The 12875-nt window shown below is 34.6% G+C and overlaps 1 protein-coding gene across 1 annotated transcript; it reads left to right on the top strand.

Annotated features, from left to right (window-relative positions):
- Nucleotides 1–5821: 5821 nt before the first annotated feature.
- On the top strand, nt 5822–7721 carry LOC109010315 (patatin-like protein 2). The gene is made up of 7 exons (XM_018991110.2): nt 5822–5956; nt 6129–6310; nt 6452–6638; nt 6724–6885; nt 6979–7281; nt 7378–7553; nt 7649–7721. Exons 1-7 carry the CDS (start codon nt 5822–5824, stop codon nt 7719–7721), a joined length of 1218 nt encoding a protein of 405 aa, XP_018846655.1.
- Nucleotides 7722–12875: the final 5154 nt, after the last annotated feature.

The following is a 12875-nucleotide window of genomic DNA, read 5'->3' as shown; positions in this document are numbered from 1 at the left end:
AGTAATTAGCCTAGTTTTATGCTATGTGAACAAAGATGGGGGAGGGGGTTTGAGAATAACGAAAACAATTTTAAGAAGAACAACTAAGGAACAATTCAAATTAAAGTATCAAAATCAATCAAAAGAAAAAATCTTGGTCTAAGTCAACATTCACTACCGAAATTTTACAACTGATCATCGATGCAAATATATATTAATTCATACTTTGAATATTCACCGTTGGAATTATCTTCATATCTCTCTTTAGTCACAAGTAATTAGAAAATAAGAGATCTAATTAACCTTACCTACTAAACAGCCCAAGACAAGTGCTAAATGTTTAATCTAGTAGCAGCCTTAATAATTAGAGAGATCGATGAAGCTAAACAACACAAGCACAAGCGGTTGCACTTAATTTCTTCGAGCGTTCTTCCTAAAATCTAATAATTTCTGAAGCAGCAAATCATTAAATCTTAGTTGCTTCACAAACTAGAGGGATCAAACAATTCCGGATTTGATATCTAATCTAACAATAGATTGCAATGAATAATAAAATAGTAGGTCTTCTAGTAATTAAATGAGACAATCAGGAAAATAGGCACAAAAGAACATCCGATACTCAAAATATAAATTGAACACTAAAAACAAATTAGATCTCATAGTTTTATTGATTCCTAGACTTCCGTTTCCTTCGACCAATTATGAAAGTTTAGCCATACAAGGCTATCATGAAAATTGAAAAGAGAAGTTAGAGAAGAGAGGAGAGAGATGCCCTAGTATGATGATTTCCCCCCTCTTTTACACACCCATGCCCCTTATTAGAATCCTACAAAATCTCCTAAAATATTCTAAACATTATTCTCAAATAACCATATCCAATTTTGACTAATTAAGGAAAATATTAAAAATAAAATAAAGTCCTAATATAACTAGGAAAATGGTATTTTCCAGCTGTAACTTTCGTGCACCAGATCTAAAAAACGTCCGCAATTAAATCGCATATTTGAAGTGCATGATAAGGAATGTTCTGGAACGTCTGCAGTGCAAGTGTGTCAACTTCAAACCCGATTTTGACCTTGATGCAGCTAGTATCTCTCAAAACTCAAAACAAGAAAGTTGTAGAGATTTTTTGATGTTCCATTGCATTTTGAATCATCTCAATCGAAGATCGGATGAGAGAGTTATGCCCAGATTATAAAGCCTTGTCGAAACTGTCTAGAATCGCCCAATTAGCTTCGTTTTGCATTTAACGACTCCATTTACATCCTAAGTAAAAATATAAGAATAATGAGTAAATTTAGGCACCAAATAAGTATAAAAAAACTAAACATTAAAGGAGAAAAATATGACACTTTGCATTCTCATCAGTTTGCTAGACAATTAGAGTAGAAGAAGTGCGGCCGGTGAGCTTATCGCGAGCGTGGTTGGGGAGCAAAGCTCACAGGTTGTAGGGATGATGGTGTGGCGGGTAGGAGAAGGGAGGGAGAGAAAAGAAAAGGAGAAAAAAAAAGATAATTAGGGTTTTTAACCGTTAGTGTGAGGGGAGATGGGCTTCAAAGACTTGGGTTGGTCTTCATATGGGCTGGGCTTCACACATTGTCTTACTTTATTTTCATCAATGGTGTTCTACAAAATTCTTTTAAACCAACAAAAGGGATTAGACAGGGTGACCCTTTCTCACCCTATCTTTTCATCTCGTGTTTTGAAGCTCTGAGTAATCTTCTTGTCAATGCAGAAATCTCAGGATCCATAACAGGCATCCCTCTAGCTCCAGGACAACTTCATATAAAATATCTTTTTTTTGCAGATGACAGTATTCTTTTTTGCAAGGTAAACTCTTTGGAGTGGAGTAGAATGGTAGACATGTTGGACACTTATGAAAGGGCATCTGGTCAAAAGCTCAATAAGGAAAAAACTTCCATTCATTTAAGTAGAAATACCAGCATAGAAGTACAAGATATCATCTTAAGCATAGTTGGCATCATGTCTACAAATTCTTATGAGAAGTACCTTGGCCTCCCTGCCGTAGTTGGAAAATCCAGGACCAAGTCTTTCAAAAGCGTTCTGGACAAAGTTAACCACATGCTCAGTAACTATAAAATGAAATTCCTATCCCAGGTAGGGAAGGAAGTCCTACTCAAGTCAGTTATTCAAGCTCTATCCACATACAACGTGGGAGTTTTCAGACTTCCAAGTTCCCTTCTCAGGCAGATCAACAGATTGATGCAAAGCTTTTGGTGGGACCTGAAAGAAAATGAAAGGAAAATTCACTGGGTCAAATGGAATAAAATGGGGGAAGGCAAAGATAGCAAGCGGTCTGGGTTTTAGGGATTTGGAAAGTTTTAATCTTGCAATGTTAGCCAAGCAAGGTTGAAGATTGATCCAAAGCCCCCTAATTCCTAACCTTCTCAAGTGCTCAAGCTGAAGTATTTTTCTCAGATCCCATTTTTCCAAGCAAAAGTAGGGAGCATACCTTCTTTCATGTGGAGGAGTATTCTAACAGCAAGACGTTTAACAGAGGAGGGAACCTTTAATAGAGGATGGAACTTTGTGAATGATAGGTAATGAAGAACAAGTCCAGATATGGAAGGATAAGTGGATACCTTAGCCAACTTCATACAAAATTCAAAGTTTGGGTTAGTATCTTGGACGAATCTACAAGAGTCCATGCTCTAATTGACTTAGATACTAAGCAATGGAATTTAGCCATTGTTGATGAAATTTTTTCAAGGGAAGAAACTAAAACTATTAAGAAAATCTCCATAGTTGCTGTAATAGCTATTACAAATTAATTTGGAGAGAAACTACAAATGGAAAATTCTTGGTTAGGAGTGCCTATTATATGCAAAAAGAGAAGCAGAACATAACAAGAGGGCATCCATCTAGTACCAGTAACAAAAAGGATATTTGGCCATTAATCTGGACAAAGATTTTATATTGACCTAAAATCAATAGATTAGTTCAAGGACTAGAATTCTTCCCTTTACTATTTTATTTAATTCCACTTAAAAGTTTATTCTTTACCCACAACATTTATTTCAGAAATGTTTGGTATGTGTCCTCACAAAATTAAGAAGAATCATGTTGTTCGCATGCATTATTAATCTGGTCGGTTTCTTTAGCATGCATGCAGTACACGAAGGAAGACAAATGGCACTGATGATCATGATGTGTTGACTATTCTAGATTTGAATTTCCATAATATTTATAGAAAATAATAAAAATAAAGGTTTCCAGTACGTACATAGCTAGGGACTAGGCCATCAACTCGTTAGAAATTAAGGGTAGGTTTGGGATACAAGATAAAATATAAAATTTTTATCTCATTTCATCTCATCATTATATTTTTTTTAAATTTTTATATAAAATATAATAAACAACTCAACTTTTTTAAATTCTAATATACATTTTTCAAATTCTAAAATAATAATAATATTAAAATATAATATTTTAAACTTTAAAATAAAATTTAAAATTTTTATCTCACCCTCTAATTAACCTGCCCGAAGTATTTTAACGTGTAAGATTTTTCATCTCAAGTAATCATTCTTATTTTAGTTAATTAAAAACCATATCATTTTTCATTCTTAAAACATGTCAATTAAATACGATAAATTACATCAAATGCAGGATTATTTTTGGTTATTATATAGGCCAGATTAGATAAACATCAAAGAATTTAAAATTAATATTATTTTTTAATATTATTAATATTATTTTAAAATTTAAAAAAATTAAATTATTTATTATATTTTGTACGTAAATTTAAAAAACTTTTCTCTCTACTGAGTAGTACTATTTCAAAGCCTTTACACCCTACATTATTTACATAAAAATATTGGTATTGGTGGCTGTAGAGCCACTGTTAGGAACTTTCTCTGAGATTCTTAGGATTTGTTAGGTACAAGCAGTTTAGTGTATTAAATTGTGTATTAACATTCACATAATTTTTTTATTACAAAAATAAATAAAAGAAGAAAACTCTAATTATAAGCGATTCTGCGTATTAATACGCACATTCATTCAATATGATTGGTCAAAAAGTAAATTATATTGAAAATAATACTAATTTAAATTTAGAATATGAAAACAATAACATTAGCATACAGATTGATAGGCAAACTTACTTATACATAGTAAAACTCATAAAAGAATATTTTACATTTAATATTAGTGTTCGGTTTGGCGCACGAAATCACTTACAATAAAGTTTTTATTTTTTCTTTCCACATTGATATTATATATATATAAGTAAATATATATATATATATATTTACATATATTGTAGCCTCTGATTGCGGGTCAAAGACGATACTACCTATGCATGCGCGCACTTCTTTTCAGATATAGTTTCTCTAGGATGATTAAAAAAATATGTTACGTGACGTAGTACAAAATTTATTTTGTTATTTTTTTTAAATTTAAAGTTTGAATTTTAAATTTTATAATTATTAATATTTCAATAACTATACGTGCAGAAATAAATTTATCGTAAATTTTTCTTAAAAAAAAATATTAACTTTTTGGAACATGTCAACAAATTGCAATCCTAAATACTGGTTTGTAGAGATCAGACGGCAGAGTATATCATTGTATACTAAATACAAAACATGCATCCTTAATTTCTCCGTTGGTACCTCCGCCACGCGCAATGTTTGATTAATTAATAGAGGATTAGGATCCTTATTTGAAACGTGCATGCATGTTTGTCACGCGCGTGTACAAACGTCTCAGATTTCTTCGACTAAACTTACGTATGAAGTTGAAGCTCTTACTTACAGTCTCTATCATACTGAATTAAACACGTGATGATCAGCATCATTATATATATATAATATATACATAAGAGAAATATTACATTCAATCGTAAAATACACAAATATCTTACAATTATTTTAAAAAAAAATAAATTTTATTATTAAAAAATTAACTTTTTTTAATATAGATCCCATATTTATTTATTTTTTTAAAAATGACTATATAACACTCACACACTCATAACTATAAATATCATTTCTAATATACATGACCACGCACGACTTATATATATATATATATACACGATGGTATCAAACATGTGTTTCTGTATTTTTTTTTCATCCTCGTACCACGTATTACCAGAGACGAGTATACGACAAACAATAAATATCAAATAATACTAATATATACAGTCATAAGTATAAACTCCTCGCATTGTTTTTAAAAAATACTCAAATCTATAATTAAAAAATTATTTTTGTATGTGTATTTCATATTTATTTATTTTTTTAAAATAAAAATATACAATATTTACAAATTTTATGACAATAAATATTATTAATTCTCATAATTATAATTAATCCCACGTTAGATAATTCTTATATATGCAGTAGCTAGCTAGCTAGCTAAGCTAGCTAGATGTTATTAAATCATAAAAAACATGTCCCACATGGATAATTGATTCCAAAGACAATTATATGACAAACAATAAATATTGTGTAAATACTACGTATCTATCATCATCATCATTATTATTTTCTTATATAAATCTCATATTTACTATTTTTTTTTTCAAAAAAGACGCATGCACAGCACTTGTAAATTTTATAACTACAAATATTATTTCTTATAATTAGAAATCCCACGTTAGATAATTCTTATATATGCAGCTAGCTAGCTAGCTAGCTAGATGTTATTAAGTCATAAAAAACATGTCCCACATGGAGAATTGATGTACATTAATTTGAAGAGGGACGTCATCCAAACATATGGCTATAAATACGGGTTGGCTTTCTTTTCTCTTCATCTTAATTACTATCAAAGTACCTCGATCGAGTAATTACCCATTAATTTCATTTTTTCCATGGAAAACACAATGTCGGTTCATCCTCAGCAGCCAACATCAAAGAACTTGATCACCATTCTAAGCATCGATGGGGGTGGCATCAGGGGGATCATCCCTGCAACCATACTTGCTTTCCTTGAATCCCAACTTCAGGTATATATATGATTACTTTTTATTTACAAGAAAGTTTCAGGCCGGTTTTAATTTACAAAAAGTCATATACAACCATATATATATATATATATTATATAAAAGTTTATCATAATTATATCGAGCGTCACCATGTACACTACTAGCTAACAAGTTTGATATAACAATGGCGCAGGAGTTGGATGGTGAGGAAGTTAGACTTGCAGACTACTTCGACGTGATTGCAGGAACAAGCACAGGTGGTCTTGTTACCGCCATGTTAGCTGCTCCAAATGAAAACAATCGACCTCTTTTTGATGCTAAGGATATCACGCCCTTCTATCTTCAACACGGCCCTCAGATTTTCCCACAGGAGAGGTACTACTCTTCATACCTTAAACCCTCCCTCCATCAGCATGCAGGTCTAGATCTATATGCTGTGCAAAACTACGCTTTTTCATATTCTTGATACTTTAATATTAACTGGATGAGCACAATTTACTTTTTTTTTTATTACAGCGGCATATATGGAGCAATAAAAAATACATTTAGATCCCTGATAGGACCCAAATATGACGGGAAATACCTTCACCGGATTCTAAGAGAGAAATTAGGGGGAACTCGACTGGATAGCACATTGACCAACGTTGTTATACCAACTTTTGATATCAAGCAACTACAACCAACCATTTTCTCATCGTCTGAGGTTTCATCTCTCTCTCTCTCTCTCTAGAAAGTCGTTGTTTGTTAAACTTGAGAGCATTGTTTTTACATATTCTTACTTTGTGCAGGCGAAAAAGGACTCCTGTTTGAATGCTCGACTGTCAGACATATGCATAGGCACTTCGGCAGCTCCAACCTACCTCCCTGCCCATCACTTCAACCACCAAAATGATGTAGGAAATGTTAGAGAATTCAATCTTATAGATGGTGGTGTTGTTGCAAACAATCCGGTACAATTTTATCTTTTTAGTATGTTTTCCAAAAGTTTCAGCATCAAAGTTCCAAAATATTAAGCTTATCTTTATCTGTTTCCCATGGTCCAGGCTCTAGTGGCCATAAACCAAGTGACTAAACAGATCTCTGATGCAAATCCTAATTTCTTCCCAATCAAATCCACGGATTATGGTCGCTTTCTAGTAATCTCAATAGGCACAGGTTCAGGAAAGATAGAAAAAAGATACAATGCAAAAATGGTAGCCAAGTGGGGAATTCTGAACTGGTTACTTCATGGTGATTCAGTACCATTGGTGGATGTGTTTACTCAATCAAGTGCAGATATGGCTGATTTGAACCTAGCTGTGGTGTTCCAAGCCCTTCATTCCGAAGAGAATTACCTCAGAATTCAAGTAAGAAACTCTTCTTTAGGTTTTTAATTCATCCAAGGATTATTGAGTCTTAAAATTACCAAGTTGATACCTATTTTTATGAAATGCTGTGGTTAGGATGACACACTGACTGGGACTGAAGCTTCAGTTGATGCGTCTACGAAAGAGAACTTGAACAAACTCGTAGAGATAGGGGAGAAGTTATTGAAGAAACCAGTATCAAGGGTGAATTTAGAGACGGGTTTATCAGAACCAGTTAAAAACTGTGGCACAAATGAGGAGGCTTTGAGAAAGTATGGAAAACCTTTCTTGCATGTACACTAGTGTAGCATATCTTTAATCATATTTTGCTATCAAGCTAAGTGTGCATCATAAAACTGTTTTGCAGATTAGCAAAAAAACTTTCACAAGAAAGAAAGTGGAGAGAGGAAAAATCTACACATGGAAAAGTTGCTAATTGATGCAGATTACTTAATTCGTCTCTAAAGTACTTGAGCTATTAATCGTATCGATTTCTACATGATGTAGTAGTCAAAGATTTGTTCATTTTGCAGTTCAAATTAATCTTTTCATCCTTCAAATAATTTAGTGTAATGTGTCCCATGAAAGGAAAGGAATTCATTGTTCAATGATTGTTAATTTTAGAGTTACAATGACCCAATAGGGCAACAACGTATTCACATTTTAGTAGAACCACAAAAGTATTGATTTTTTTTTTTTTTTAACACTAAATAACCGCAAAGGGCAACAACCTAGATTGATAATTTTTTAATTCCATAATGATGTAGCTTGACGTGATTTGTTAAATTTAATTTATAATAAAAAATATTTTACAACAATTGGATGTATCGCATTATGATATATTAATTTATAAATTCACTTTTGTAAAATATGTATTTGAGTTAAAACTGCAGAATATTCCAGATGAATGGGATCATGTTCCCATTATCAAAACTAATTAAGTGCATGGACAAGAATCAAAACCAAGTGGTTGGAAAAGGTTTCTAATTCAATCCATGGTTCCTTTCACTAAAGACTTTTTCTTCTTACTAGATCTCCAAATCTTCGTAGTAATGCTCTCCTTTTTCTCAAGCTTCTATCATTATGGATGATCGTGACGTGCTGAGTCCTAAGTTGCCAATCGTGGTGATTCCTCTCAGATCGAGAGGAAACAATGTGTGTGCATGAACAAGTAGCTGCACAGACGGAAAAAGTTGGTTAGACTGATCTGAACATGACCAAAAATTTAAAGTACGAGGCAAGAGACAGAAGGGCTTATTGTGGTGGTGTCGGAGGAGTGGAATATGGCGGTGCCAGTGACAGGGCAAAGTGGACAGTGGCAGATCTGGGTTCTGGTAGTGGTGTTATAGTAAGGAACGAGATGGAGATAATTTGTAAGAATAGAAGGTCAAATAGAGAGAAGCCCGCGGTGGCTGGTGGCATCAGAAAATCCTAGGAGAGAGAAAAGTCCAAATCAAATAGGGCTTTTTACAAGGGTGAGGCCGAGAGGTAGGGTGAAGGTGGTGGGTGGGTGGTAGACCACTGCGGCGCACGGCGGAACCCTAGGAAAAAGAAACAGAGTGAGAGGAGGAGAGAGAATCGAAGAGAGAAAAGGGAGGGATCTGAGGGATGGAGGTCGAGATCAACGAGCCCACCACGGCTAATGTTAGACTGCAAGGTAAGTGATGGTGGAGGAGCTACGAGAGAGACAGAGGGAGAGTCACTAGAGAGAAAGGAAATCAAAAGAAGGACTGAGGAACAGAGATATCGATGGACGACTTACTAGCAGCGACAAGCTTGCAGGGGAATGCTCACCATTGCAGGCGTCGAATGGTGGACAGAGACCATGGTTTGCTAGATTGACAATGAAGTGAGAGAGAGAGAGAGAGAGAGAGAGAGAGAGAGAGAGAGAGAGAGAGAGAGAGAGAGAGAGAGAGAGAGAGAGAGAGAGAGAGAGATAGAGAGAGAGAAATCAGAGGGGGGTTTGCTAGACGAATGGAGCAAAAGAAGTGGGGTCAGAGAGCTCATGGCGGGCATGGGTTGCGAAGCACAGCTCATAGGTTGTAGGGATGATGGTGTGGTGCGCAAGAGAAGGGAGGGAGAGAGAAGAAAAGAAGAGGAAAAAGATACATGAAACAGTGTCGTTTGGGAGTATGAGGGGAGATGGACTTCAAGTCTTGGGTTGGGCTTCATATGGGTTGGGCTTCACACAGTTTCTTACTCTATTCTCATCAATGGTGTTCCACAAAATTTTTTTAAACCAACAACATGGATTAGACAAGGTGACCCTTTCTTACCCTATCTTTTCATCCTGTGTTTTGAAGCTCTGAGTAATCTTCTTGTCAATGCAGAAATCTCAAGATCCATAATAGGTATCCCTCCAACTCAAGGACAACTCCATATAAAACACATTTGCTTTGTAGATGATAGTATTCTTTTATGCAAGGTAAACTCTTTGGAGTGGAGTAGAATGGTAGACCTGTTGGACACTTATGCAAGGGGGCATATGGTCAAAAGCTTAACAAGGAGAAAACTTCCATTCATTTAAGTAGAAATACCAGCAAAGAAGTACAAGATATCATCTAAAGCATAGATGGCTTCATATCTACAAATTCTTATGAGAAGTACCTTGGCCTCCTTGCCTTAGTTGGAAAATCCAGGACCAAGTCTTCAAAAGAGTTCTCGACAGACTTAACCACAGGCTCAATAACTGAAAAATGAAATTCCTATCCTAGGCAGGTAAGGAAGTCCTACTCAAGTCAGTCATTCAAGCTCTATCCACATACAACATGGGAGTTTTAAGACTTCCTAGTTCCCTTCTCATGTAGATCAACAAATTGATGCAAAGCTTTTGGTGGGACCAAAAAGAAAATGAAAGGAAAATTCAATGGGTCAAATGGACTGAAATGGGGGAAGGCAAAGATAGCAGGAGGTTTGGGTTTTAGGGATTTGGAAAGTTTTAATCTTGTAATGTTAGCCAAGAAAGGTTGGAGCCTGATCCAAAGCCGTAATTTCTTAGCTTTTCAAGTGCTCAAGTTGAAGTATTTTCCTCAAATCTCATTCTTCCAAGCAAAATTAGGGAGCAGACCTTCCTTCATGTGGAGGAGTATTATAGCAGCAAGACCTTTAATAGATGAGGTAACTTTGTGGAAGATTGGTAATGGAGAACAAGTTCAGATATGGAAGGATAAATGGATACCTTAGCCAACTTCACACAAATTTCAAAGTTCGAGTCAATATCTTGGACGAATCTGCAAGAGTCTAATTGACTCAAATACTAAGCAATGGAATTTAGCCCTCATTGATGAGATTTTTTCAAGGGAAGAAGCTGAAACTATCAAGAAGATCTCCCATAGTTGTTGTAATAGCTTTGACAGATTAATTTGGAGAGGAACTACAAATGGAAAATTCTTGGTTAGGAGAGCCAACCATATGCAAAAAGAGAAGCAGAACAAAACAAGAGGGTAGTCATCTAGTAGGAGCAACGAAAAGGATATTTGGCACAGGATCTGGAAATTGACTATACCAAGTGCAGTTAAAGTTTTTATATTGAAAGCATGTCTTGAGACTCTCCCAGCAAATTTGAATCTTTTTAAGAAAAAACTAGTGGAGAACCCAACCTGACCGATATGCTGGGAGGAAAAAGAAATAATGGAACATGCCCTCTGGGGATGTATTGCAGCATAAGATGAATGAGACCAATGTTCAATATATATTCAAAAAAGCAGGTTGAGTAAGGAGACTTTCATATGCATGGAACTATTTGAGGCCATTTGTCAAAAGTTCTCTAATCACCATTGGAGGAAATTGTAGGAAATGCTAGAAGGATTTGGGTGAGAAGAAATGGAGTCAATTTAAGATCAGAAATCATTCATCCAAACACCTTGGTGCAACAAGCAAAATCATGTCTTCTGGATTTCCAAGAAACATAGATCAGAAAGTCTATAAAGTCTAGCACAAGAAGGGATCAACAATAGAAATGGAAGCTCCCTCAAAGGATATAATCAAGATTAACTGGAACACAACTAGAGGTGTTAAAAAAAATAAAAAAACCGGTTGAATTGGACTGGACAAGACCGAATCGGTAGATTTTTTTCGATTGCTAAGTAATCTGGTGTGAAGTTATTAATATAAACTTACTTTTGATATATATATATATATATATCTATAGGATAAATACATTTTTAGTATAATAAATTATAATATATATTATTTTTGTAAATACTTTTTTACACATTTGATTATATATACTCATATAAAAAGTCTAGAACTTCTTAGAGTATAGTTAAATTAAATACTATATTAGTATGTGTTAATTATTATAAAATAATATACTTGTACTATAATATCGGACTGGACAAGAACGAAATAAAAAAAAAAAATCGAAAGTTCCGGTTGCGGTAGTGAATTGGACCGGTATCAGTTCTTAAAATTTCAAAATTGGTAGATACCGGTTCAGTTCTAAAAAATGAACAAAAATAAATCGAACCGGACCAATTACTCCCCTAGGCAAAACTGTGGACAAAAATAAGTGCAAAATTGGAATATGAATTATTGTTAGAGATTGGAAAGGAAGAGTTTTGGCAATAATGAGAAAGAATTGAGGCTGCATCCCTAACCCTTTCTTAGTAGAAACAATTGGTGCTTTACAAGCTCTTTGGTGCATATCTGGGACTAAGGAAGATTATATTAGAAGGGGATGCTCTTCAAGTGATCAAAGGCATACAACATCTAGAGGAGTCATGGTTTAGCACATGAATGCTTATAAATGATGTAAAACAAAAAATACTTTGCTTTGAATTTTGGTCTGTGAATCATGTAAAAAGGAAGGCAAAAATGCCTTGAGTACCTCTGATGCGATTGTTGACATGAAGGCTAGTCCCTCATGTATTCTTTCCTTGTTATAAGGAGATTATCAATAAATTGATCTTGATTTAAAAAAAAAAAAAGAATAAGACCTTTTTTATCGTAATCAAGCGAGTCTTGTAATCTAAGGAGTGGTCAGGAGCAAGTGGAAGCAATGATCCTATGAAAAAGATACAAAGATCACTAAAGGAATGTAGTGAAGCTCTTGATGGCTGGTGTAGATAGAGAACAAGAGAAGCTACAAGAAGAATTGGGGAATTTGCTAGAGCAAGAAAATCTCAAATGGAGGCAGAAGGCCAAAAGGAATTGGTATCAGTTTGGGGATTGCAACACGAAGTATTTTCATGCCTATGCCAGTCAAAGGAGGAGAAAGAATAGAATTACTCAAGTCACTGATTCAAACTCAAGGGTGCTGAGTGAACAAAAAGATATTGACATTTGCTTTCAAAGGCCATTTTGAAGAGGTGTTTACTTCTAATACACCTTCAGAGGAAGTGATAGATGAATGTTTACAATCATTAGAACCTCGAGTAACAAAAGAGATGAATGAGGGGTTGTTAAAGGAATTTATAGGAACTAAGATTGAGACAACTATTCAACAGATCGAACCTTTTAAGTCACCTGGACCAGATGGTTTTGGTGTAAGCTTCTTCCAAACATACTGGAGCATCGTTGGTGATGAGGTTTGCAGTGCTGTCTTCAGTTTTTTATAGGGTGAAGGTATGACATAGCCCATGAATTACACTTTG

Source organism: Juglans regia, chromosome 6 (genome assembly GCF_001411555.2).
Source record: "Juglans regia cultivar Chandler chromosome 6, Walnut 2.0, whole genome shotgun sequence".
NCBI lineage: Eukaryota > Viridiplantae > Streptophyta > Magnoliopsida > Fagales > Juglandaceae > Juglans > Juglans regia.
Note: the sequence above shows the minus strand (reverse complement) of the source record. Positions and strands in the feature narration are given on the sequence as shown.

Coding starts and splice junctions, on each gene's coding strand:
- LOC109010315 (XM_018991110.2), top strand. CDS start 5,822: ATGGAAAACACAATGTCGGTTCATCCTCAGCAGCCAACATCAAAGAAC. Junction 5,957..6,128: donor TCCTTGAATCCCAACTTCAG/GTATATATATGA, acceptor ACAATGGCGCAG/GAGTTGGATGGTGAGGAAGT. Junction 6,311..6,451: donor CAGATTTTCCCACAGGAGAG/GTACTACTCTTC, acceptor TTTTTATTACAG/CGGCATATATGGAGCAATAA.